This window comes from Aythya fuligula, chromosome 12 (assembly GCF_009819795.1).
Source record: "Aythya fuligula isolate bAytFul2 chromosome 12, bAytFul2.pri, whole genome shotgun sequence".
NCBI classification, from domain to species: domain Eukaryota; kingdom Metazoa; phylum Chordata; class Aves; order Anseriformes; family Anatidae; genus Aythya; species Aythya fuligula.
In genome coordinates, this window is record NC_045570.1 from 17471694 (window position 1) to 17495180 (window position 23487).

A 23487-nucleotide genomic window follows, 5' to 3' on the forward strand; every position below is an offset into this window, starting at 1 on the left:
ACATAAAGTTATACAGACAAAGTGATAGCATGTTCAATTATTTTAGTGTCTTAGAGCAAACCCACCCGCCTGCCCAAAATGGCATGTGGACACTTTTTGTGAAAACCGTTTTACATATTGATAACAGTATAGTGAACAATTAGTTAGGATGTGGAACTTTATAAAAATAATAGTCTGAAATGCAAGACTGGATTATTTGTAAAAAAAAAAAAAATTACATTAAGGGACAAGAATGGGCTGTATTAGATAGCTTCCTATGGTGCATAGCTTTGAGGGTAGTTCCCTTTCTGACAGCACATGCATCCATGCAACCCTGTATATATTTTCAGGGTTCACTTTTCCAGTAATATGAGATGAACTGTCTGTGGTCAGAATTTTCTAACGCTTGATTACTATCACATTTCTATTTATCTGCTCTTTATTGAACGTAGAGTAGTAACGTGTGCTACCTTATATTTCATGGGTGATAATGTATTATTTAGAGCCAATAACATTCAGTTTTACTCAAGGATTACATCTTTCTCCTGTTGTGATAAATAATTAATGCTGGCTTGTATATCTCATCTGCGTGGTCATTAATTGAAAATATTAACAATTTCCTCTCCATTTTTTTTCTAGTTTCAGGCCACAGTAAAAGAAGGAGTCACAGGTGTAATAGTAAACTTAACTGTTGGTGACCGAGATGATCCCGCAACTGGAGCGTGGAGAGCTGTCTACACCATTATTAATGGAAATCCAGGCCAGAGTTTTGAAATCCATACCAATCCCGAGACTAATGAGGGAATGCTCTCTGTTGTCAAAGTAAGGATAATTTGCTATTATACTGCATTATTACTGTAAGTTACATCCCCTGGATTTACTACATTGGAGAAGGCACAGCAAGGATAAATTACTCAAAAATACATACTTGGCTACCAGCACTTGTTTCCTTAAACCAATATGTATAACTCCCTTTCTGTTACAATAACCTTGCTTCTTTAATGATAACAACCTGCATGATGCTAACTACACTGCCTTTGTCCTTAAGTAACAGCTAGTTTTTTCGGAACCATCACAATTAATTAATAGTGAGACTTTACAGTGCTGTTTTTTTTGTGACTGAGAGCACAATTAGAATTGGAGTGCCACATTTTGTACTCAGAGGACACATATACAAATACCAGGGAAGTAAGGAATGTGGCTTCAAACTGAACTAGAGTGCTGCCTTTGATTCCACATTTCTAAAGTATCATAAAACAAACAAACAAACAAACAAAAAAACCCACTACCTGTCTTTGTATGAAGATAGTTGAAGATAATCCTGTATTTAAAAAAAAATAAAAAATAATAATAATCCTGGTTGCTGCTTGTACCAGAATATTCTCTGTTTGAGAATGCCTCAGAAAATGCATTTTCAATTCTAAAGAGTAATGGAGTATTTTTCCATGGCAGGGGGGTTGGTTTTAATGTAGGAGTTGAAAAAAGAGCCTTATGTTATTTATCATATATACCTATTAAGTGTAACTCTGCTCTGTTTGAAAAATGCATATAATATCATAAATAAGCACGTACATGTAAGAACTGTATGTTTGAGGTATGACAGAAAAATATATGCTCTTGGATACAGAGACATCTCGATCTTTCATTAAGTGCAACTGGTCAACTTGCAAATAATAAAGCTCAAATGAAGCTGTTAAAAAATAACAGCTGAATAGTATAACAGTATGAATTCTTCAGCGTGATGAAATAGAGGAATTATGAAAATTTCTAGGAGCCCATGATACGTCTGTTAATCTCAAAGCATGGTGAACTTTCTGGTTTTCACATTATATTTCCCTTTTCCTTCACATGAATGGTAATATAAATGAATGGTATATAAATATAAAGGCAGAAATTATCTTCAGTGTATTTTATAACTACTGCCATGTCTATCACTAAACTCTGGCCAAGCATCAGATGCAATAAATGCTGTTGTCCCTTTCTGGCTAATTTTTTTCTCCCACAAACTTTGAGTGGGAAATTGAATGAAGAAATGTGTTAAGCACTCTCTTTGCTCTTTCTATTCTGATTTATGATGTTTTACAGCCTTTAGACTATGAGATTTCAGCATTCCACACATTGCTGATTAAAGTAGAAAATGAAGACCCACTGGTTCCAGAAATAGCCTATGGCCCCAGTTCTACAGCAACCGTTCAGATCACTGTTAAGGATGTGAATGAAGGCCCTGTTTTCCACCCAAACCCAATGACAGTGACAAAACAAGAAAACATCCCAATTGGCAGCATCGTGTTAACAGTAAATGCCACTGATCCAGATACTTTGCAACATCAGACTATCAGGTGAGTGCAGTACCCTCTAATTTTCATCCCCTAGAAAGTGAGTGTCTTTTGTGCCCAATAATTTGTCTGTCAGTACAGAGTTAAATTAAAGTCATTTGGGCTCCAGATAATAAAAAGTGGAAGAAGTGGCCTTCTTTTTCCTGCAGTGAAGAGATTCAGTATGATGGAGACAAAGAACTGCATTAGACAGGGGACAATAGTTTTCCAGGCTATGAGAGTGTAGTGGAATAATCAAGTGTGACAAGTAATAGATATACCTTAGCATAGTGTTTCAGAATAACCTTTAACCTGCTTGTTTACACCTTTTCCTTCATGAGAGCCAGAGAAAACATGTAAAATTGAAAACATGGATAGAACTCATCTATTTTACATATTGATTATATTGGTTTATGATCATTTATAATGTTCCTTAGTGAAATAGTGATTGTACATCTGTGTTCAAGGGCTACGGGACAATATTTCTCATTGAAACACTGAAGCTACAGTAAGCTAGGACTTGTTCTTGCCCAGATCAATGCAAGTAAATGCTGATTTCTGTACTATGGTAATGTAATCTATACAGGCACCATGCCACAAGGAGCAAAACTGGGTATTAAGTGATGCCATGGTCTTATAAATTGATCCACCTCTACTGGTCTTTTGTTTTCAGATTTGTTTTTATTTTTATTTTTTTTTTTTATGAAAGATCAACAGTTTTTTCCCTAATACTAACTTGGCTTTACAGACTGCTTTTGTTAGCGTTCGAGGACTGCAGATAAGGCACTAAAGTTAAAGTCTACATTTAGGTAATTTTTGTTTTTTGTTCGGGAGTCTAATTTCCCCTAGATATCAGCGTACATCTATAAAAGCATAAATATCTTTGTGAAAACGACTTCAAAGCTTTACCTAAACAATGTGTAACATCAGTCTACACTGTGGAGGTAGATTTCCTTACTATTACACGATTATTTAGCATTGATTTTGCATTTCCTTAAGAAGGTCTGGCATAGGTACTGTTTTACAAAAGGAATGTTGATTTACAGAAGGATCTTGAAGATGTTCTTTTTCAGTAATAAATGTTGGTAAGCATGCCATTGTAAAGGACTGCACTGACAATCTTGGATTCAAATGAGGAGAAGGTGAATTTTATCAGGTGAGCATTGTCATCTGCAATAAAGAAGGAAAAAGGCAAGGCACATAATTAGAAGCTTCAATTCTCTGCATCACCTAAAAAATACCTAGTTAATGGAGTGTGAATATTTCAGTTCTTTCTATCAAAAGAAATTTTGAGTTTTGCCATTCAGTTTATCTTCAGATCAGTTTATCTGAAGGATGATTTTTAGCAGATGTCATTTCCCTTGTTTTCTAAATTTATTTGTGTACTGAATGCATTGATATTCTTAATTTTAGCTTTTGCTCTAAGGATTTATTTCTTTCACTGTTGTCACACAGATTTGTGTTGATGGATGGTAAAACTATGGGATTTCTATTGCATACAGCAATATGACCTTCAGCAGCACTATTCAGAACGTGGTTTGTGTAGTGAAAAGATATTTATGCCTTTTGGGATTGGGACTCAGTTTAAGAAAAAATTATTGAAGTTCTCCATAAGTTTACATATTTCCATGGCAGATAAGTAGAGTCATAATAGTTATTCTAACAGTTGATTTTGCAATTCTAAAAGAAAAGAAAAAAAAGTCAAGAAAAATATTTGGATTTGGTTATCAGAATGAACAATCTGGAACCTATTACCTGAATTTCTCTCCTTGACCAACTGATTTTGCTGAGTTTCTCCTATCTGAATTGCCACTGAAATTTTAGGAAATACTATTAAGTCACTGAAAACTCTGTTAGCTTTGTGTGTTGTGTGTAACCAGCTGCATAACATAAACATTTTTTGCACTCCACCCCACCTCACAATTGGTTGCAAAGGAGCTCTAAAAGCTTGACCATTACTGGCTCATAAACTATGAAGAAGTTCCTCAGAAGTGTGTTCATATCTGTGCAGCTAGAATCTGGAAGGTTTTTAACCAAAAGCAAGATTTTCTTTTGTATTCTGCATATGCAAGAACAGAAATAAGCTAGTTTGGGTTGGGAATGAAGAATTATTATATATGGAAACTATTTTAAAGGAAGTGCTTGTATAAGTTAGAAGAAAATAGTGTAAATATAATGGAAATCTGGGAAAAAGTGGAATGCAAGGCTAGTTTCACTACCTTTATGTCCTTCTGATAAAATTACAGAAAAGCATAAAATAGCATTCTTAGAAGATACTTTTAACACTGACCAATATGACTGAAACACAGCTACCAGCAGTGAAAAAGGAAGTCTGCAGTATATGGGAGCAGCATCTACAATTTGGGTCATGTGAAATTGCATGTATAAAGGCCAAAGCTACTCACTGGTTTGGGTCTGGCAGAAATGTTTTTGTCTTAAGTTCCTACAGGCAGGTGTTTGTTTAGAGTTTGGGCCTACATCCAGGGCTTTTATGCAGGTTGCATGCCAACTTACATAATTCTCAGACCATTCTGTAATAATTACATCATCAGAGTCTTTACTCTGATTATACTGGTAAAATATAGGCCATGCAGACACAGAACAGAATTTTTAAGAAAACGTTACACTAAATATCAGTGACAATGAGAAAGCAATGTTGTGTGTCTGCAACAGGCAATGAATATCAGAATGGCAATGAATGTGAACAATGTCCATCACCCACAACAAAGTATGTGTCTATTCAAAATGTGCAGACATACAAACAAAATAACAAGAGAATTACTAATTTTACTTTTTTATTTTCAGCCTATAACAACTGAGATATGTCTAATTGCAGCCTTATTTTTTTGGTTAGTTTTCTATATAAAACTTGTTAGAAGGGGCTGATGGCTATTGGTAATCAGGAAATTTAATTACTCTACTAGATATAACATTATAAATGCATTTCAAGAACCATGAACAGTGTATTGAAAACTTTCGTACCACTGTCCACATGTAGATTGAATTTATAGTTTGAACACTTCATGTTTGAATGAGATTCAAATTACTTATCTCTTTGATAAATATGGCTTATGTTGTAAAAATTCCTAAAGACAGCTGTACTTTTGAAGCAATTTTCCTTCTTATTGTTCAGCTTGATGTGTTTTTGCAGACTGAGAAATTTCATTTAAAAGCTCAAGCAAGCTGGCAAAATATATTACACTGAAAAAAAAATATGACTCTGAGTATTTGTTAGACTCAAAACCACGTAACAAGCTCTAGCTATCTGTTTTGCACACAATTAGCAGTGAACTTTCATACTGTCAGCTCTTCTCTGACCTACTGATGCTAACATTTCAAAGAAACTCAAGGGAGAAACATCCTATTGGAAACAAGAACCACTTGCTTATGTTGACCAGCCAAATAATGTAGGAATCTAGTTTAATCTTACTCTAAATTATACCCATTTAAAACTAGGGTAACACTGACTTTTCCCCAACTATGCCCAGATTTATGATTTCCTGTGAAAATGCTGCAATGAGTATAGTGTGCTTTGTACCATGGATGCTATAGAAAGGAAGGAGCAGACAGAACAAGAGAATTTACCTGAACACATACATTTGGGTGGTGAGCAACATTTTTTCCTCTGTGATCACTGCCAGAAAGAAAAAAAACTTATTGAAGTTGGATCGCATTTCTTAGATTCATTAACCTATTTTTAAAGTATTTAATTTCCTCTCATTTCTAACTTTTTTAGAATTAAAAAAGAAAGAAATCCAGCAGGCACCATTTTAATTATAACCCAACAATTTATTATTAGAACACTAATGAAGTTTCTGAAATTTGATTTCTTAATCAGGGATCATTGTTATTTTTGTGCCAGATTTAAGAGTTTAATTTTGGGTGCCTCTTCCCAACCTCTGAAATTTTAATCAGAAGTTTCAAGTGTACATGTCAATGAGAAGTTAAAGGCCAAATTTAATAACATTTTCCACCTTGGGAAATTAAAAGAAGAGTCTTACTCTCTGAAATCCATTATTAACAGTAGATCTTAATTAAACACAGTTACGGTCCTCAATATTTTGTCTGTGTGGAGAGATTGGTTTAAATATTTTTTCCTTTCTGTATTCAACAAGTCCAGGATATTCAGTAGTTAGACTTTTAACTATGTGTAAATAAGTTGTTTACTGCAGTTTATTTGTAATTTTTAATTAAAGCAGTGTTATTCTCTGGTTTCATGGTTTATCGTGGCGATATATTTTTATTACCTACTGTGCTCTTGGATTTTAAATTATTTATGTAAATATATTATTGCAGTATTTATTCTCAGTAAGCAATTTGATTCAGTGCTTCAGAGATATCTTCACAAGAAAAGTTTATTATAGCTCTAAAGCATATCTAATTCATTAAGTAGAATTAAAATGAAGTATTTGGAGCTGGAGAACTTAGAAACAGAACCCAAACTACAATAAGTTTCATGGGAATACAAAAGGTTGCCAAAAATATCTAAAGCAGTGTATGTAAGCAACTTGTGTGTGTGTGTATTTTTTTATCTGCACCTGATTCCAGCTGACTCCACATAGTATAAATTATTTCTGGAAGCATGGAATAAGGTACAATGTCTCAAAAAAGATTGCCTAAAATTCTGTAAAATAGTGCTGAAACTATGCTGAAGTGGGATCAGTGAGTTTATTCAAAAAAAATCAGTTCAGTGAGTTTATTCAAAATCTCAAATACTTGATAAAACTAAGGAAGATTCACTGGGGAAAAAAAGGGGGGGGGCGGGCAGGGGAGAGTTTACTTCTGTTACTTCTCTTGTTGCTACCAATCACCACCCTTGTATGAGTGAATATATAAGCCTTGAATAGTAAGGAAAATTCAAGAAGTCTATTTCATGTCTCTTGCTGGGATTTTTTCAGAGATTCTGAACCCCATCAGAACTAGGGTGAGACTTCAAATCATGTTCCTCACAATCATTCGAGGGATCAATTTTACATACTTTGTTTCACATCATGTCTTTTAAAAGCACTTTTATTGCAGATGGAGGTCAAGAAACTTGCTGTTTGGGATACACTGCAATCATTTGCAGAAGTAGTATATAATGAAAGACAGAAAGTCCTGAAAAGTGAATGCTTATGAAGCATACTTAGTCATTGTTAAATATGTCTCCTAGAGTCTGAAGGACTTGTCTTTGATTCCTAACAACAGGAGATTTGTTTTCCTTCTGCAGACAGAAGAATAGTTCTGTTGTTATAAATGAATGTCTAAGCCATGCTCTCTGCATGCAGCACCAGAGTTTTTCACTGTAAGTTACACCCAAGAGCATCTTGAGTTGGCTCTGCAGTTTTATTTATGACCTGCCTGAACCCAGCCATTGGGAATTTGTAGCACATCTCTGGATCTGAAGTTGCCATATATTGGACAATGGAAATTGTGTTTTGTTTTGTTTTTTTCTTTCTTTCTTTCTTCCTTTCACAATTTTAAATTAGAAGGAAAGACAGGTAGAGAGAGAATCTGCTCAAAGCAAAACTTTTTCCCCTTCTGTCTTTCCTGCAAAATTTTGAGACATGAAAAACGTAATTCTAGAGAACTGTATGTATTAGGGCAGGCAAGCAAAGCCAGAAAAGGAGCAATCCAATTACTTCTAAAAGACAAAATTTGGCCAATTCTCTCATGCTACACAATTACCACCTATAATTTTAGGTACTCTCCCATCAGTAATTAGCTCAATAGTCTTTTTACTGAAACTGTTTCTTGAATGTGTTAATACTAGCAGTGTTGGTAATCATGGTGATATGTATATGTGTAATTATCCTAATAGTAATACATTGTCTTTTATTTTCCTTGCTTGACCAAATGGACTTCCACCTTTTGCTTAATAAACGAAGCATACCACTCTTTCCCTCTACAGAAAACTCTTTAGGCCTGCATAAAGATGGGAAAGGAGCAAAATTGTGTCTGGAGCATACTGTCTCTCTTTTATTCTCCTCTTATACCCGTGATCACACTGATTTAACTCTAGAAGGTTGCTAGTGACTTAAGAGCAAAATCAGGCCCTGATTTTCCTGTTCAGCTGATATGAAGCTGGCCAGCACTATTCAGACAGATCACAGAGTCTGAATTAACTTGGTGGAAACAACTGATAAAAATCAGAATCACCATTGTGAATTCCCAAGATCAGATTTAAGGGAATAAAAGTAAACAGAGTAAAATCCCATTGCTGGGATCTTAGCTGAACTGCCAAATCTGGAAAAAAGGCCTTATAAGAGCTATGGGCAGCATCTTACACTGACCATTCAGGAAAGTCACTTTGAACTCTTGTCAGCTTTGATATTGGAGCTGTATAGGACCTACTCTTCCTCAGGGTAGTGAACAGGTGTTGATAGTTTGCTTCCCAAAGTCTGTTATTCAGCTCTTTTGTTACTCATAGGGATTCCCTGTCTTGCTTACTTTACAGCCAACCTGTCAACACCTGCCATTTAACACCCTGGGGAGTTCCTAGGAGTCCTCAGTTGCTTCCAGCATTTCTCTTAGTAAACAGCTCAAAGGCCCCCTAGTTGTTTCTTTTCACCCTGTTCTTACTGATATTCTCTGTCTTTGTGTAGAGGCAGATGTTAGCCCTCTTCTTTTCTGATTTTGTATATCTTCATTTTTAGTTTATTGTGTTCAACAACGATCCCATCTAACCAGTTGGTGCTAAGTTTTGATATCGCTTCTTTTGCCTTGCAGGGAGGTGTAAATGCTCTCATGCTCTCTTCCCATGCTCTCTGGTTTATCTACGCTAACGTCTTAGAACTGGATTGTTCTTCCCAGCTGTTGCCAAGGTTTTGGGGGAAAGATTAATGTATGCGAACAGGTAGCTGTAACAGCTATTTTTCCTTATCCTCTCCTAGTATAAATGGAGGCCCAGCAGAGAGCAAATTTTCACCCAATCTGAGTGAGCCAGGTCTCCTGAAGAACAGCATCGCTTTCCTGAGGGAGGGGAGAAAAAAAAAAAAAAAAAGGTGGTGGTGATGTAGAGGGTGTTAATCCCTCTTCGTTTCATTAGTTCCTGAAATAGCAGAAGTGTATGAATTAAACTGTAAAAGACAAGCTAACACAAGTGTCTCAGGAATTTTAAATCCAGTCATTCACAGTTTTGAAGGGAACCTATCTACCAGAAACCAGCCTTTATCACTCCTGACAAGACTTGTCAGAGGATTGTATTCCTAAAATTTTCTATCTGCTCTACTCTGTTGGCATAAATTATACCTAATATGCTGATATTAAAGCTGTATATGATAAAATTGAGAACCTGTGTTTCCATGTAATCAAATAAGCCACAGAAACCAATTTTAACTTCCCTTGATATTACCTTAAGAATCTAAAATTCTTGATTAATAAGGATAAATGTAACATTTAAGGGGAGTTTAATTAGACTCTCTGTCTTTTTCCTGAATAACAATATTATGCCATATTATGATTTCAACCATGTCAGCACTCAGAACGAATCTCTGTGAACTGTGAAATTATAGGGCACATTTTTCATGTCACTGACTAAACAATATTGCAGATCTTCTTGAGAAGTATAACAATAGGATATATCAGTCACAAGTTATGCTTGCAGTGGAAGTCATATCCTAACAATAACTCACTTTGTCATTACTGTTCTCTTCTGGTTTCAAAGAAGGCAGGATTTTGCCTCTGGAAAAAGTAAAGTGTATCTTGATTATAATAAGTTGGCCATCAAATCCGTGGATGCCGTATGAGGAGGCAAGTTGACAGGGAAGGAGGTGGTAGGAGTTCAGTTAATGTTTTATGGGCATTGAATTCTTGAGTACAACTCAGCCAAACTGGATTGTGCCTGCATGTCTGGATGTAGCTGCAACAGTTTTCAGCGGTGCCTTTACAGAGTTTTATTTGCACTGGTAATATGTTAAGATTGTAACCCCAGTGACCAGTGTTATTTTATAACACGGCAAAAGCTGGGAAACCAAGTACTCAAAAGTTTGCCAAGGAGACCAATTACGCATCTAGGCCAGACTCCTGTCACCAAGCAGAAGCGTATAAGTAAGCCATTCTTGTTCTTGTGGAGCTCAGCGCTTCCCTCTTTAAAGCAGGTGCAGATCTCAGATGATACCAGAGCAGGTGTTGTCAGGTATTCAGTTCCTGATTGGAAACAGGAAGCACTATAATTCTTTCAGAGCTTTTTGCCATGCTGTGAAGATATAAAATGCTGATGTTATGGCTACATTTCATTAATTTGTAGTCTCCAGAATAAAGAGAGAGTAAACCATGGACATGCTGAATTCAGTGGTAAAATTCCCACTGAATCTGAGTATAGGATTTCATCTCAGAGCAGAAGTTTTCTGAAATACACAGAGCTTCTGATATATGTCTATAACCACTACTGAACAGCAAAACATCCCTAGTCTGGCTGTTTCAAAAAATGAAAAAACCCATCTTTAGACTCACAAATGATAATTTTTACAGTGGAATCTGAGTTCAGTAAGGAAATTGTCAGAAGGCCTAAGCACTCATTTTTACTAAATGGAGCTCTGCAATGTTACTGTAATAGGAAAAAGTCTTGTAGAGTTCAACTGGAATTTTTCTATTAACTTAGTAATAAGGACGCCAATTTCTGTAAAATAGCTTCTGAGTAAGTGTGAAATTATGCACTTTGTTAAGCAGCAGTAACCCTGCAGATCCATTCTTGATTCAAACATGAATTGCTCAGGACTGACTTCTTCCTAACTTTATGACCAGTATGCTCTTGGTAAATATGCCTATAGAGACATGCCTGCCTACATGTAGCTAGATAATTATTATCCATATGATCCCTTGGGGCAGCTCTATTGGGTAGTACTTGGCATAGCATTGCCTTGGAGATGCTAACCTGTATAACCCACATTTCATTGAATTTTCCAAACCCTGGAGAATTTTTACACATTTACCTATTTTAATGTGTCTGTCAGAATAATGTTTCCTTCTTTTCCTTTCCAAAGAGAAATTTCCAATAGAATTCTACCTGCCTAAGGCATGGCCTCTCTGGAGGTTCAGCCCTGGGTCATTGGTAGCATTTTATACATAAAAACCAAATGCAGCCACAGAATTTATCTGATTATGCTTCAGGGCTAAAACAAGATTTATTTTATTTTATTTTATTTTATTTTATTTTATTTTATTTTATTTTATTTTATTTTATTTTATTTTATTTTATTTTATTTTATTTTATTTTATTTTATTTTATTTTTTTTTTTTTTTGTATTAATAGGGCTCAAGGCTTGTTGCTTCAAAATGGAGAACTTAAAAGTTGCTTTTGGCTGTGGAAGCAAAGTTAACTATGACTAGTTACGACCAAATAGTGAAAGACTGTTGGTAAAATGTCTTTCTTTGTCAAGAAGCATCACTGTGGCAAATTAAGGTTAAACAAACAACTGTAGTTCTTCCATTTCTTGTCTTTTCAGTGCTTAATCTCATAACCTCTAATGAAAGCTTTTTTTCTGTGTCATAAATGAATACTTATGTGAAGCTCTTTCCTCTAACTTCTTCAAATTCTCCATCACTGTCCAGCAGATCTCTTAAATGCTGCATATTTGTCAGGTTGCTTAATGTACATCTGGAAGGGACACGGCTGTTATAATGATGAACACGATAGAATAATTGGGCTGTACAAAGTAGGCTTGTAGTAGGCAATGCATCAATCAGAGTAAGCATTCAGAATATAACTCTATGGAATCTGGCTTTCAATGTTTTTGTTCAACAAGTGAAAAGTAGTATTTCATTTTTCCAGCATTCCTTGAAGGCACAAGCAGGAAGAGAAAAAAAAAAATAATCACAGCAACCTATAATAAATGTAACAACCTAGACTTGATGACTTTATAAATAAAGCAACTAAGACTTGGTTATACACAATCCTGAAAAGTGATGAGGGCCAGACAGGTAGGAGGGTGTTCCATGGATTTTAAAGTGCATTTGGACAGCTTGAGTGCTTAAGAACCTGATTCATAGAGATCAGATCAGGTAAATCACACTTCCCTTTTCATTTGTCATGGCCATTAAAGACAGCGAGTTAGGCAAACCAAAGTGAGTGGCCTAAAATAAAGGAAAAGTTATGACATGATATCACAAATTGCTTGAACATTTCTGACGGAAAGGGATTGCACTTTTTTGTATATTTCAGTGTACTCAGTCAAATAAAACTTAGCAGTTTATTGGTACATAGCAGTTAATTATTACAGTAGGAAAATATTACTACAAAAAGAATGAAAGAGAATTAATTTTTTTCTGTAAGAACTGCACCATGAAGTGCATAGTGTATTCAAAATCAGCTGAGAAAACTGAAAACTTAATTTTTGTTATTACTAGCCATGAATAAATATGCCTTTTTCTTCCTATTATTGGATTGGACAGTAGTGTGATTTTTTTTTGAATATTACATTCTCACATTATCAGACATGCTACTGAAGTTCTAACCTACCCTTTCCTTCTTTGTTATTAAATGCTACAATGTTGGAAAGTATTTTAACTCAGTGGGTATTAATTCCTCAGGGCTACAAAACTATACAAATGCATCAAGACAGACTATTTTCCTACTACAAATACAGTTATTTTTAAACAAAGCTAAACTAAAGAACTAAAAGGAAAAACATCTTAATTGCTGCAATAATAATACCAGAGTGACATATTTTCTGGAATTAGTTGACTTCTATTTCTATGGAAACAAAGATATTAATTTCTTGGCTCTTCAAGTGATTTGAAAAAAACCTTTGAGAATTTCCAGTTATTCCAGATAAACTCAGACCATTAATCGAACATCAGACAGCCTTGTATATATTTTTCACACAGACATTGACATGAAATTTGCATCATCATATTCATGTATTGTAATACACAACTGAAAACATAGTCGGATACTGAGCAATGTTAAGGATGTTGTTTTCACTAGGACTTCAGTTTAACATGAGTTGTTGCATATGTGCTTCTGTATACTTTTCCAAAAGTAATGCCCACGCAGAGTGATTCTCACATCTATGTGAATAACTAATAGAATTTCCTTAAGAAGTGCTTCTTGGACAAATTTATTTTGTGTTTGCGTGTAAAATACTTTTAATGAATTAACACTAGGATTTCAGGAAAAAAAAAAAAAAAAAAAAAAACACAGGAAAATATAGGCTGCTAAAATAAAGTTGTTAAAAGCCTGACTCTTTTCTTGTAAAATAACCCCATCCTTAATTCCTCCTCTGGCATTGACATTTAGAGAATCTAAGTTTCATAATAGATGCTTAGCAGATGAAATAGGGAACAAGAAGTTTACTAATTTTTAACTAACTCTTGGGTTTGCACTCAACTGAGATCATTCAGGTTTGATTCTGTTTCATTCTAAAATATAATTGGACATTAGGAGAAATTTCTTTATGGAAAAAGGGTTGTGTAGCACTGGAATAGGCTGCTGGTTGGGTCACTGTCCCTGGTGGTCATCTAGACATGTGTAGATGTAGAACTTCGTAGAATGGTTTAGTGGTAGACTTTTTACTAGGTTAAAGGTTGGACTAGATGAGCTTAAAGGTCTTTTTCAACCTGAGTGATTCTGTGATTTTGACTAGGTTGGGAATTCCACATATTTTCTCCCTAGAGATAGCATTTAGAACATTCACATAAAGGGTTTGAGCCAGGAAAAGCCTTTCATTCCCCACTACCAGTGCTGTGTACTAGCAGGAACTTGAATCTGCAGCACGCTGCTGCTTCTGCCAAGCTCCCTGGTGGTGGGCAGGGGAGAGACGTGGTGGCATTTTGGTCTTTTGAGCTGGCATCTATGTTGTGGCAGGTGCAGGAGGTGGATTAATGAAGCAGTCCAGTCTTCCTGATAAAGCTCTACTGTCAGACACCCATCCCACAGGTACAGAAAAACAAATCGGGAGATGTGTAAATTAAAGCATGTGCATGGGACTGTGTAGTGGTGTGCACAGGGGGATCAGTGGGTGGCAAGGGCTGATGGGAGCCTGCAGTGGCAAGAGCAGCACGGGGCTCTGGAGGATGACATGAGAGGCCAGGGGTGATGCCGCAGCCTGCCACGGGTTTGCACAGCTCTCTCCCTGTTGAACAAATCCTCTCTAAGAGGTGTCAGTTATTAATTCAGTTGTTATTGTGAACTGGTAACATGAAATACACTTCTGGGGATCAGCTCTACATACAGCAAAGGCTATAAATAATAGCTCAGGCAGTGCTCTAATGTGAGGAAAAACAAGATTCAAGCCAGCTTTTTTTGCCTGGATCAGGTTCAACTCTACTCCCAGGTTCAGCGTTTTCCTTTTACTTGGGGGAAGTCTGGATTCCAATGTGGATCTTTGCCACTCTAGATTAGGCCTGTCAAATACATGAAAGCACACTCTTATATGATTAGCAAAGAAACTACGTTGTATCTCACCACAATGAGCTTCTGGAGAGAGAACCTGCACCAGCTGCATACTTTTATTAGCTGTTACTTACACACTTTGAACAGAGCTGGGGGTACAGTGGTGTGCACTCAATGGGGACAGGAGAGCAAACAAGCTGGAGTGGGACTATTTCTCTTGCCAGGCCCCTAACTGCAATCTGCCAAGAAACTCAGAGCCACGTGGAGGCTTTTATAAGTCAGCAGAACATTATTGCTCTCCTATCATCTCCTGCATTACGGTGCTTGCCTTAGAAATAGCTGAATCTTAGAAATGAGTCCTGTGCAAGTTCAGCCAACTCAGGAATGTCCCAGCTCTGTCAGCACAGAAAACTATTTCGATTACTTTTCTGGCAGTATCAGCTTCTTCACAGATTTTCTTTCTGAGTTGCTACTTACTGCATGGTCAATTTATTGTGTGTTAAATTTTGTTCTCTTACACTAGTCTCTTTTTCTCTTTGTCCTTTGTTGCTAAGCTAAGAAAAAAATAGTGAAAATGTTTGTGCTGGTTCATCACAGTAAATAGTCTTATGTAAGTGTTTTGGCTTCAATACCTGATACGGCCAAGGGATACGTAATTATTTTTTTTTTCCTTGAAGAAAAACTTCATGGAATTAGGATCTGGTCCCAAGTTACTTTGTTAGAAGTATTTGGTCTTCATAATGAATTTTATCTTTCATGGATTTACTTAGGCATAGAAAATTGCCACATGATCAATGTGATAGCTTTTCTGTAAATGCTAATTGCCAGGTCTGTCCTTTTCTGTAGTTACATGCTCTTCATAGCAGATACATCACACCCCTGTTTGAGGGATCCAAGATAGATTCTGCTTCATTGTCTTTGTTGCTTGGAGCCTTTGACATTATCTTTGCTGACCTTGACTTGACAGACTGGGCAGACATTTCCTTGGTGGCATCTCTTTTACAACTTTAACTAATGTTGTCCACTGATTCCAAGGCTGAGGTTTGTGAGTCTGGCACTTATCTTCTAGAAAAGGTCTATCTTTTTAATATATTTGCTTTTTCTGGCCATTATCCAGATTTTTCTGGTAGAATAGATTTCACAGAGCTACTGCATTTTCAAGGCCTCTGACTTTTAAGCAGCTGTCCATTCAGAAATGTTTACTGTCTCTTTCAAATCAGAGATAACAATTTGTAAGATTCAGTATTTTTTCTTTATTTGGAATTGCGGTGTTTTGGCTAAAACTTAATTCATAACTTTCATGACTTCTATAAGAGTACATCTCTTCCTCCTTGCCCCCCCCCCTCCCCCCCCCCCTTTGTCCAGGTTTTAATTAAAACAAAAAACAAACAAAAAGGCTATAAGTCATAAATACTGGGCATGTTTTTCCCTAGGAAAAATTCCAAGCATTGTCTAGCACTTTGAGGATCATAATTTAGTCTTCTGATAGAGGGGTAAAAGTAAGTTTTCTTTTTTTTTTTTTTCTTTCTTTTTTTCTTTTTTTTTTTTTTTTTTAATAGCCAGCATGATAAAAAATACTTCACATTTTTTCCTCTTTCAAATTCCCATTTAGGATCACTCACATAAGTCAAGGAAGCATTTTGTTTTTAATTTGTGTCAAATTCATAGTTTCAAATTTCCAAGGATTTTCTCTGGCACTGAAGAGGTAAAAATGGCTACATATAGTAAGGCAATAAGAGAGGAAAGTCACACTTAATAATTCTGAATGCCTTGAGGACAGCCAGAGGCCGTGGTCCCAGTGATCCCACATGTTTATGTTCTGAAAGTGTTCAGATTTAGACATTGTTCATTTCATTTGTGTTGTTTGTTAATATTCTTCACTACCTAATGAACAGTTGTAATTAAAGGGAGTTGTGTGTGTTTAATATCAAAGGAAGTCATCCTGCTAAATCTGCTGGAACCAATTCAAGAAATGTCCTCCTTGGTATGGCTTGCTTCTCTGGCAATAGGACAAATGACCCATCAGTGTTCAAAGCTTACTGTTTATTTTCAGTGTGACAAGGAGTTATTCCCCATCTCTGGCATGGCCTAGTCCTTTAGGATCTAGATCCCATCTAGATTTATACTGGCCTGTAATTCTTTGAAAAGTTCTGATGAGGAAGATGGAACAAGAGGGCAACAAAAGAGGCAAGCAAGCATGAAACAAACAAATGAACAGGGGTTACCTGGTACACTAACCTCTGCTTTAAATGGCATCGATATTGTGAAGGCCTTAGATTGGCACAGGACATAAACTGTGCTAAGATGATTATTCGTATATTCACCAATTTGTTATGCATTCCTTTTGAAAATTAATTTGCAGAAACATTAATCCTGTTGCTTCCCTATGAGATGGGTCCCAGAGTTAACAGTTTTGATGGGGACTGGAGGAGATCTCATGAACAGCCAAGCGTCACACAAGCACAGGCTACAAACCTAGAATGGTTGCTCCACTGCCCTGCTTCTTGGGGAGAACACTTCACAATTCTGGGAAGTACTAGCCAGGGAAAAACTGAGGTTTTATGGCAAGCTGGTCAGAGTAATCCACTGCTGGGAGCAGCCTGGCTCCTGGCAGTATGATCTGCAGTGCAACAGGAGTTGTATTGATCGAGATAGACTAATGCTTCACAGCAGTGAGCCAATTCTCACCTCTTTTCTGTCTATCCCTCAGAAAAAAAATACCTCCCACTAAATCTGGAGAAATGTGCTACTTCGTGGCAGTGTTCAATAGTGACATTTTAGTAGTGAATCTGCTGGGCTCTTAGGAAAATTTTCCTATGTTTGAGAGCTACCAGGACCCCAGCTTGAAAGAAAAGCAGCAAATGGATTTGCAGTGGGAGAAACTGCTTTTGCTGGAAGCACACTTGCAAAGAATTGGCATATACAGAAACTTGATAGGGTTTTACTGCCAAAACCTTCTCTAGGTACTGTATAAAAGAACCTCCAGCTCTTCCCGTTGATTAGCTTTTGAGGCACAATTGCTGCAATGAAAAAACTTTTACTGATTTGCATGTCAACAATTATTCTAACAGTAACAACCTGATTATGCTAGGTATGTTAGTCCCAGATATGGTGTATTATTCCCAAGCTTTAGGAATAATTCAGATAGTTATAGCCTCTGGGTTCATTTAACCATAGCCCTAATCACTTCTGATTAAAAAAGACATAAATGCATTTGTTTTGTTGTTGTTGTTGTTACACATCAGCTTCTAGGATTTTTTTTTGCCCTGAAGGAAAATAATAATACTACTACTAATAATAAAAAAACACTGAATATTAGTTCTTGGTGTAGAGAAGTGTTTGGAAGACTGTACAATGAAAATAACAAAAATGTTTTCCTTTTCATAACAGTTTATTTAACTACCTCATTATTACAGTTTTAGTAATTTCATTTGATTAATTGCTGTAGGTTTTGGTGTATTATTATTATTATTATTATTGCAATGACTCTACAGTTACTTTATGTTTACCAAGGGTTTTACTTCTATTTTTTTTCCACACAAATAACTAATTAGTCAACCATTTTCTGAGCTCATATTTCTCAGTGGCAGGGGACTAGAAACTGAATTTCATCTAATTTTTCATTCTGTTTTCATCATATCATTGTAGATAGAGAATTGTGATGAAAGCAAACCTGCTAAAGCACTGATGTAACAAGGAAAATAAAGCCAAAATTATTTTTGTTCAGATGATGAGGTGGGGTGCATAATTTAGAAGTGCCTTGCAGATGAAAACAGAAGAAATTACTGTCTGTACTGTGGCTGCAACCCTACAAACTGTTCCTTTTGGGCACAGAACCATTCCCAGTGCTAAAATTTACCAGATGAGAGCCCCAGCCTACTCACCGTCCAAGCAAAGCAGCTCATTGCCTTTTAAGTCTCATGCAGAATAGACTTAACATTTCTAACACTTTATTTCCACTGTGCTACCTCTGATTCAGTGAGTAGCGGGAGACAATATTGGGTATATATTGATCTGTCTTTAGCAGTAGAGATGAGCAGCTGAAGCTCTCTCATTTGACCTTCTATGCGAAGTCCCATATGCTCCAATTTGCCTGTACTGGCAATACTTCATTTTTACTTGAACAGGACAAAAACATTTCTGTGTGAGGTATGCTACTTAATTCTTTCTGTGGGGTCTGCACTTGGCTCTGAATGTAGTTAAGAGGAAATTCCACAAACAGATATATCTCAACAGTATGAACCCCTCCCACTCACATAAAACTATATTTATGTTACAGCCCAATTAACTGCAAAAAGGATTTAAGTAAGCAATTTTTTGTGGTTTTGTTTTGCTTTGTTATTTATTATCATTCCAGCCAAGATTTGTTGTTTGTAGAAAATACCCTTGTGTGTGTTAATTTTTATTATTTTTAATGGAAAAAAAAAATTGGAATTTTATTTTTTAAAACTGGAATAGAATGTTACAGTATTTCTAGGTGTACTGGCATATTGCTGTAGACCAAGTAGCATCTAAAGTTTCCATTTTATTTTGTCTGCCTGTTTAAATATGTTGTAACTAAAAAGGTGCACACTTTCAGTCGTAAAGATCAGAAAAAAAACTAACAGCTTCAATATTTCTGAGAAATTGTTTTTACACTTCCAGCAGACTTTACGGTCACTTATTACTTGGTTCAGACAAATACCATAAGAAGGGCTGTAGGAGAGACAAGTCATCCTCCCAAGCACTGGGCAGTCTCCTTTTCTTGCCATACATTTCTGTATATTACTCATAACCTGAAAGGGTGACTGAAAGAAGACTCAAATGGAAGCTTGTTCTAGAGAATATTCTGTGTTCACATAGCATGGAGGAGTTTTAGGAAAAACTGAACTTTTTCAGTAGTGTGCTCAGCCCCATAGTACCACAGTGTTCCTGCTTTGGTTCTCTATAAACACATTTCTTTAGAACAAGCTGAAAGGAATTTTTCTTGAGACTGAATCAATGGAAAGCTGATATTAACATCAAGTGTCTGACCGAAAACATGAATGTGTAAACCTTAAAAAGCAATGTATATCAGTCGTGTGCAGCAGTGCTGATTTTAGTAGTGTGTATATCCTGTCCACTCCACATCCTAACAGATATGCGTGGACTTGGGAGGGAATTATTACATTATTTCATGTGCCAGATTGGCATTGTAGCCAGAGAACTACATGGCTATTCAGATAGTGTTAGAATAAAGTATGTGCATGCTTATGTTCATACATAAACTAGAAACTCAAGAGGCACATAGGGATCACCTGGGAAAGAGCTTCTGCAGTGAGTTACTACAGAGATCGTCATGCCCAGCCTGCAGAGCTAAGCTATGCACTGGTGCGTAGCTAATGAATTCACCCTGGAATATGTCCAGTTTATCACACAGAAACATGAATTTTCTGACCAAAAAAATGCATAGAGTGACTTGTGGCACAACATTGATGGGGATTTTAATTTATTTTTTTTTAAATTGTACTCTAAGTTGACATTTTCAGCCCTGCAAAAATACAGACAGTCCACAAGCCCATAAATCTGTTCCATGAAGCTGAAAAATGGCTATTGCATAAATCCTCTATCTTCAGTAAGTTTAAAAATGCGTCTGACCTAATACCTTTCTCAACAATGTTGCCAGAAAATGTGATTTACTTCAGGTTTTATTTTTTTGTTAATGATGTATTTATTCTTATCAATAATAGCATATTTCTGTTAAATTTGCTTCTTTTATTTTAACATTTTTTATTTTAACATTTTTTATTTTAAAGAACCTACCCAAAATAATTTGAGCGTGCCTGAATCTCTGCAGGAGAGCACTACAGGAGATATTTTACAGACTACTGCACATTTAGCATATAGCCATACTTTTAGTAACAGCATTTCAACCCAAATTGAAAGGCATTCATTTTGTATGATCATATATTTAATGGGAAAAGATGTCTAACTATGCTTGGTCTGCCATTTGCAGTGTGTAAGTCAAATATGGGGAAAATACAAGTAGACAGTCTAGGTTGTTTTTCCTTTCTGAGTTTTTAATAGTGTCTTTGGCAGGTTGTTGTGTGCTTCTTAAATCTCTTAATACAGAATGTTTATGAGGGATATGTAGATGTCAAACCTACCAGATACAGGTAGGTTTACGATACAAAATGGGTCTTAAAAACTGTCAGTGATGGTATTGTGGAATAACAGATTTTTTTAAAGCCTTGAGGATCAGGAATCAACACATGTGTTTATGCACTTGATTAAGAAAGATCTGAAAGAGACCTTTAACAGGATATCAGCACTGTTGCCTTTGTCATTTCTCTTATACCACGTATATCCTCACCTGTAGGTTTTGAGAGGATTAAATGTGTAGGTTTTGGTAATATTCTGTGATGAAATACTTATGCTTCTATTTTCTCTGTGATCTGAAATTCAAAGTTGCTTTTTAGTTTGTTACCTGTGATGGAAATGGTGTTTTAGATTGTGTCCCCAGTACAGACAGGTATCTGGTCTAGCTTAAAATTTACTACTAGCAGTCCCAGTATGGTACTAGTAATGGTGTGGAGAGTTCAAGAAATGTTTGCACAACACTCTTAAAACACATGATCTGATTTATTTTGTTTGTGTGTGTGTATTGGCCTTTGGGGATGATAATCCTTGTGGATCCCTTGCAACTCTACAGATATTCTATGATTTTTTAATGCAGGATATATTTTTTTTCTGTTCATTTATATTACATGGATGAAAAGGAAAATGCAAAAATTAAAGAGCTAGTTCATCTGGCTGACTTGGTAGGGCTGCATGTGCTGCTAGCCCTAGGTAGGTCTGCATGTGTTGGTGTCCTTTTCACTGGATGACAAAACAATAGTCATTATTCAACAAAAATCTCCATTAGCTATTATGAGTACTTATTACCAATTCCCACAAAAATGCCCAACTGATAATTCAAATGTCATATGTATATCTGAATTGTCTAGTAGCCAAATCTACTGTGTACAAACCATAGACCTATTGCAAATAGCACATTGAGCTATTAATGTCATATATACATATTGATGACACATATACATATTGGTATTGCATATATGCATAATATGTCTATAATTGAGGGAAATGCCCATTGTAGCCCCTTGGAAAGCACAAGGTCTACATGCTTTGGTACAGAGCAGTGTGTTGAAAGCAGTGTGGAATATGGGAATTAGAAAGTGCCAGGGAAGCATTGCATATTCATTTGCCAACAGCAGTGAAGTTTGTATATGTACAGAAAACAATACTGATTAGTTTTTGTCCCTATCTCTTCTAACACAAAGACATTTACCTGTTGACATGCCTTTGTTATTTCAGGCAGTTTTATTTGAATTGCTAATAAATCATGAGAAAAAGGCTTAGCTCTAAATTATTACTCAGATATGCCTGCAGAACACCCTAAGCAATAGCAGAGTTATGCTGAAATTTTTGTGATCTCGTGCCCATAATAGTAATTACATAGTTCTGACAACACTGCCACACTAACTCATTTAAAAGGAGTTGCAAAAGAAATCTCAAAACTATTAGGACAGACCAGTGCCAACTGCACTGGGGCTGTGTGGTTGGCATTGGCACTTGCTAGACTGCAGACAGTTGCTGACTGTTGAAAGAAATGCCAAAGAGTGTAATGCTCACATGCAGGCTCAGATCCAGGTGTTTCCAAATTGAACATCAAACTACCAGCCCAAGTTCAGCACACAAAAAGGAGATGTGAAAACACACTAAACACAAGGACCATGAATCACGTGTGACTGACCTGTATGAAATAGTGCTTAGGGGCTACAGTGGAAAATTTCAGGCAGTAGCTTTCTTTCTGGATATTATAAGGAAAGTAAACCTGTATATTCACTTGGATCTTGAAATTATAATTTCTTTTTCATCAACAGTTGTTTCAATATCTGAAAAAAAAGGGAAAACCCACAATGCCTCCAAAGAATTTCTTCCAATGGCTTTACTGACACAAACATTGAAAAAAAAAAATGAAAATGTAGAAATGTAGTTAGAGAATATTAGATGTAATATATGTCAGAGAATTGCTATTGTTTGTGTTCAGTATGGTGGGATAGCAATTAGAGACCCTGCTGTGCCAGGCTGTGAATATGCATACACAACATGTAAGTTTCTCTCCCAAAGCTTATAACCTAAAACCATATAGGAGCTGGACTACCTTTGTTATCATACAGTCAAATAGCAGAAAAAATACATGTGTCATCATAAACGAGTCTAGAGTATATTTCATCTGGAGAATCACTGTGTTGCAGTTGAGCTTCCTTTGTGCTCTTTCTGGTGCTATACACTGCCATAATTTGTGCAAGCAAAAGGTAATGTTAGCACAGGGGAAAAGATGGAACATGATGATGGGGTGCTGGTTGATCTCTAAAGCTCTACGTCATGTCATCTCTACTATAGCATATGCAGCACCACATGGTTTTAATCCAGATAAGCAATGTTATGCTTACAGTTTGAGAAGTGTTTTTTATCTTTCTCTTAGAACAACACTTTTTATATAGGTGTGTATATTTATGCTGCAATTGCTACATTGATCTCTCCCAAATACCTGTAAATGTTTTTCCAAAGGTGGTGGACTTGATATAATGAGATGAAGTTCATATTTGCTTGATTTAAAGATTATATAATATCTGTATTTAGAGGATTTTTCATTCAGAGACAAAAGGGAGTTCTCATGCTGAGCTCTTAAGCATAGAAAATATGAAGTTACCTTCCCCACTGATCATTTCACTTGAGTAGTTCATGAAGAGCTCATAGAAAAAATTCAGAGACTGTCATTATATGGTATAGTCCCAGCAGGAGCAAGAGAGATATGGTAACTTCAATATGTAACTTAATTGTAGGTGAAATGCTGTG

The 23487-nt window shown here is 36.1% G+C and overlaps 1 protein-coding gene across 1 annotated transcript in view; it reads left to right on the forward strand.

The window, feature by feature from the left end:
• Positions 1 to 23487, forward strand: part of CDH13 (cadherin 13) — a 482496-nt gene that overhangs the window by 420291 nt on the left and 38718 nt on the right. Inside the window, exons 9-10 of the mRNA XM_032195360.1 lie at positions 619 to 801; positions 2065 to 2318. Coding sequence (XP_032051251.1) covers positions 619 to 801; positions 2065 to 2318 — 437 coding nt within the window. The remainder of the gene's footprint in view (positions 1 to 618; positions 802 to 2064; positions 2319 to 23487) is intronic.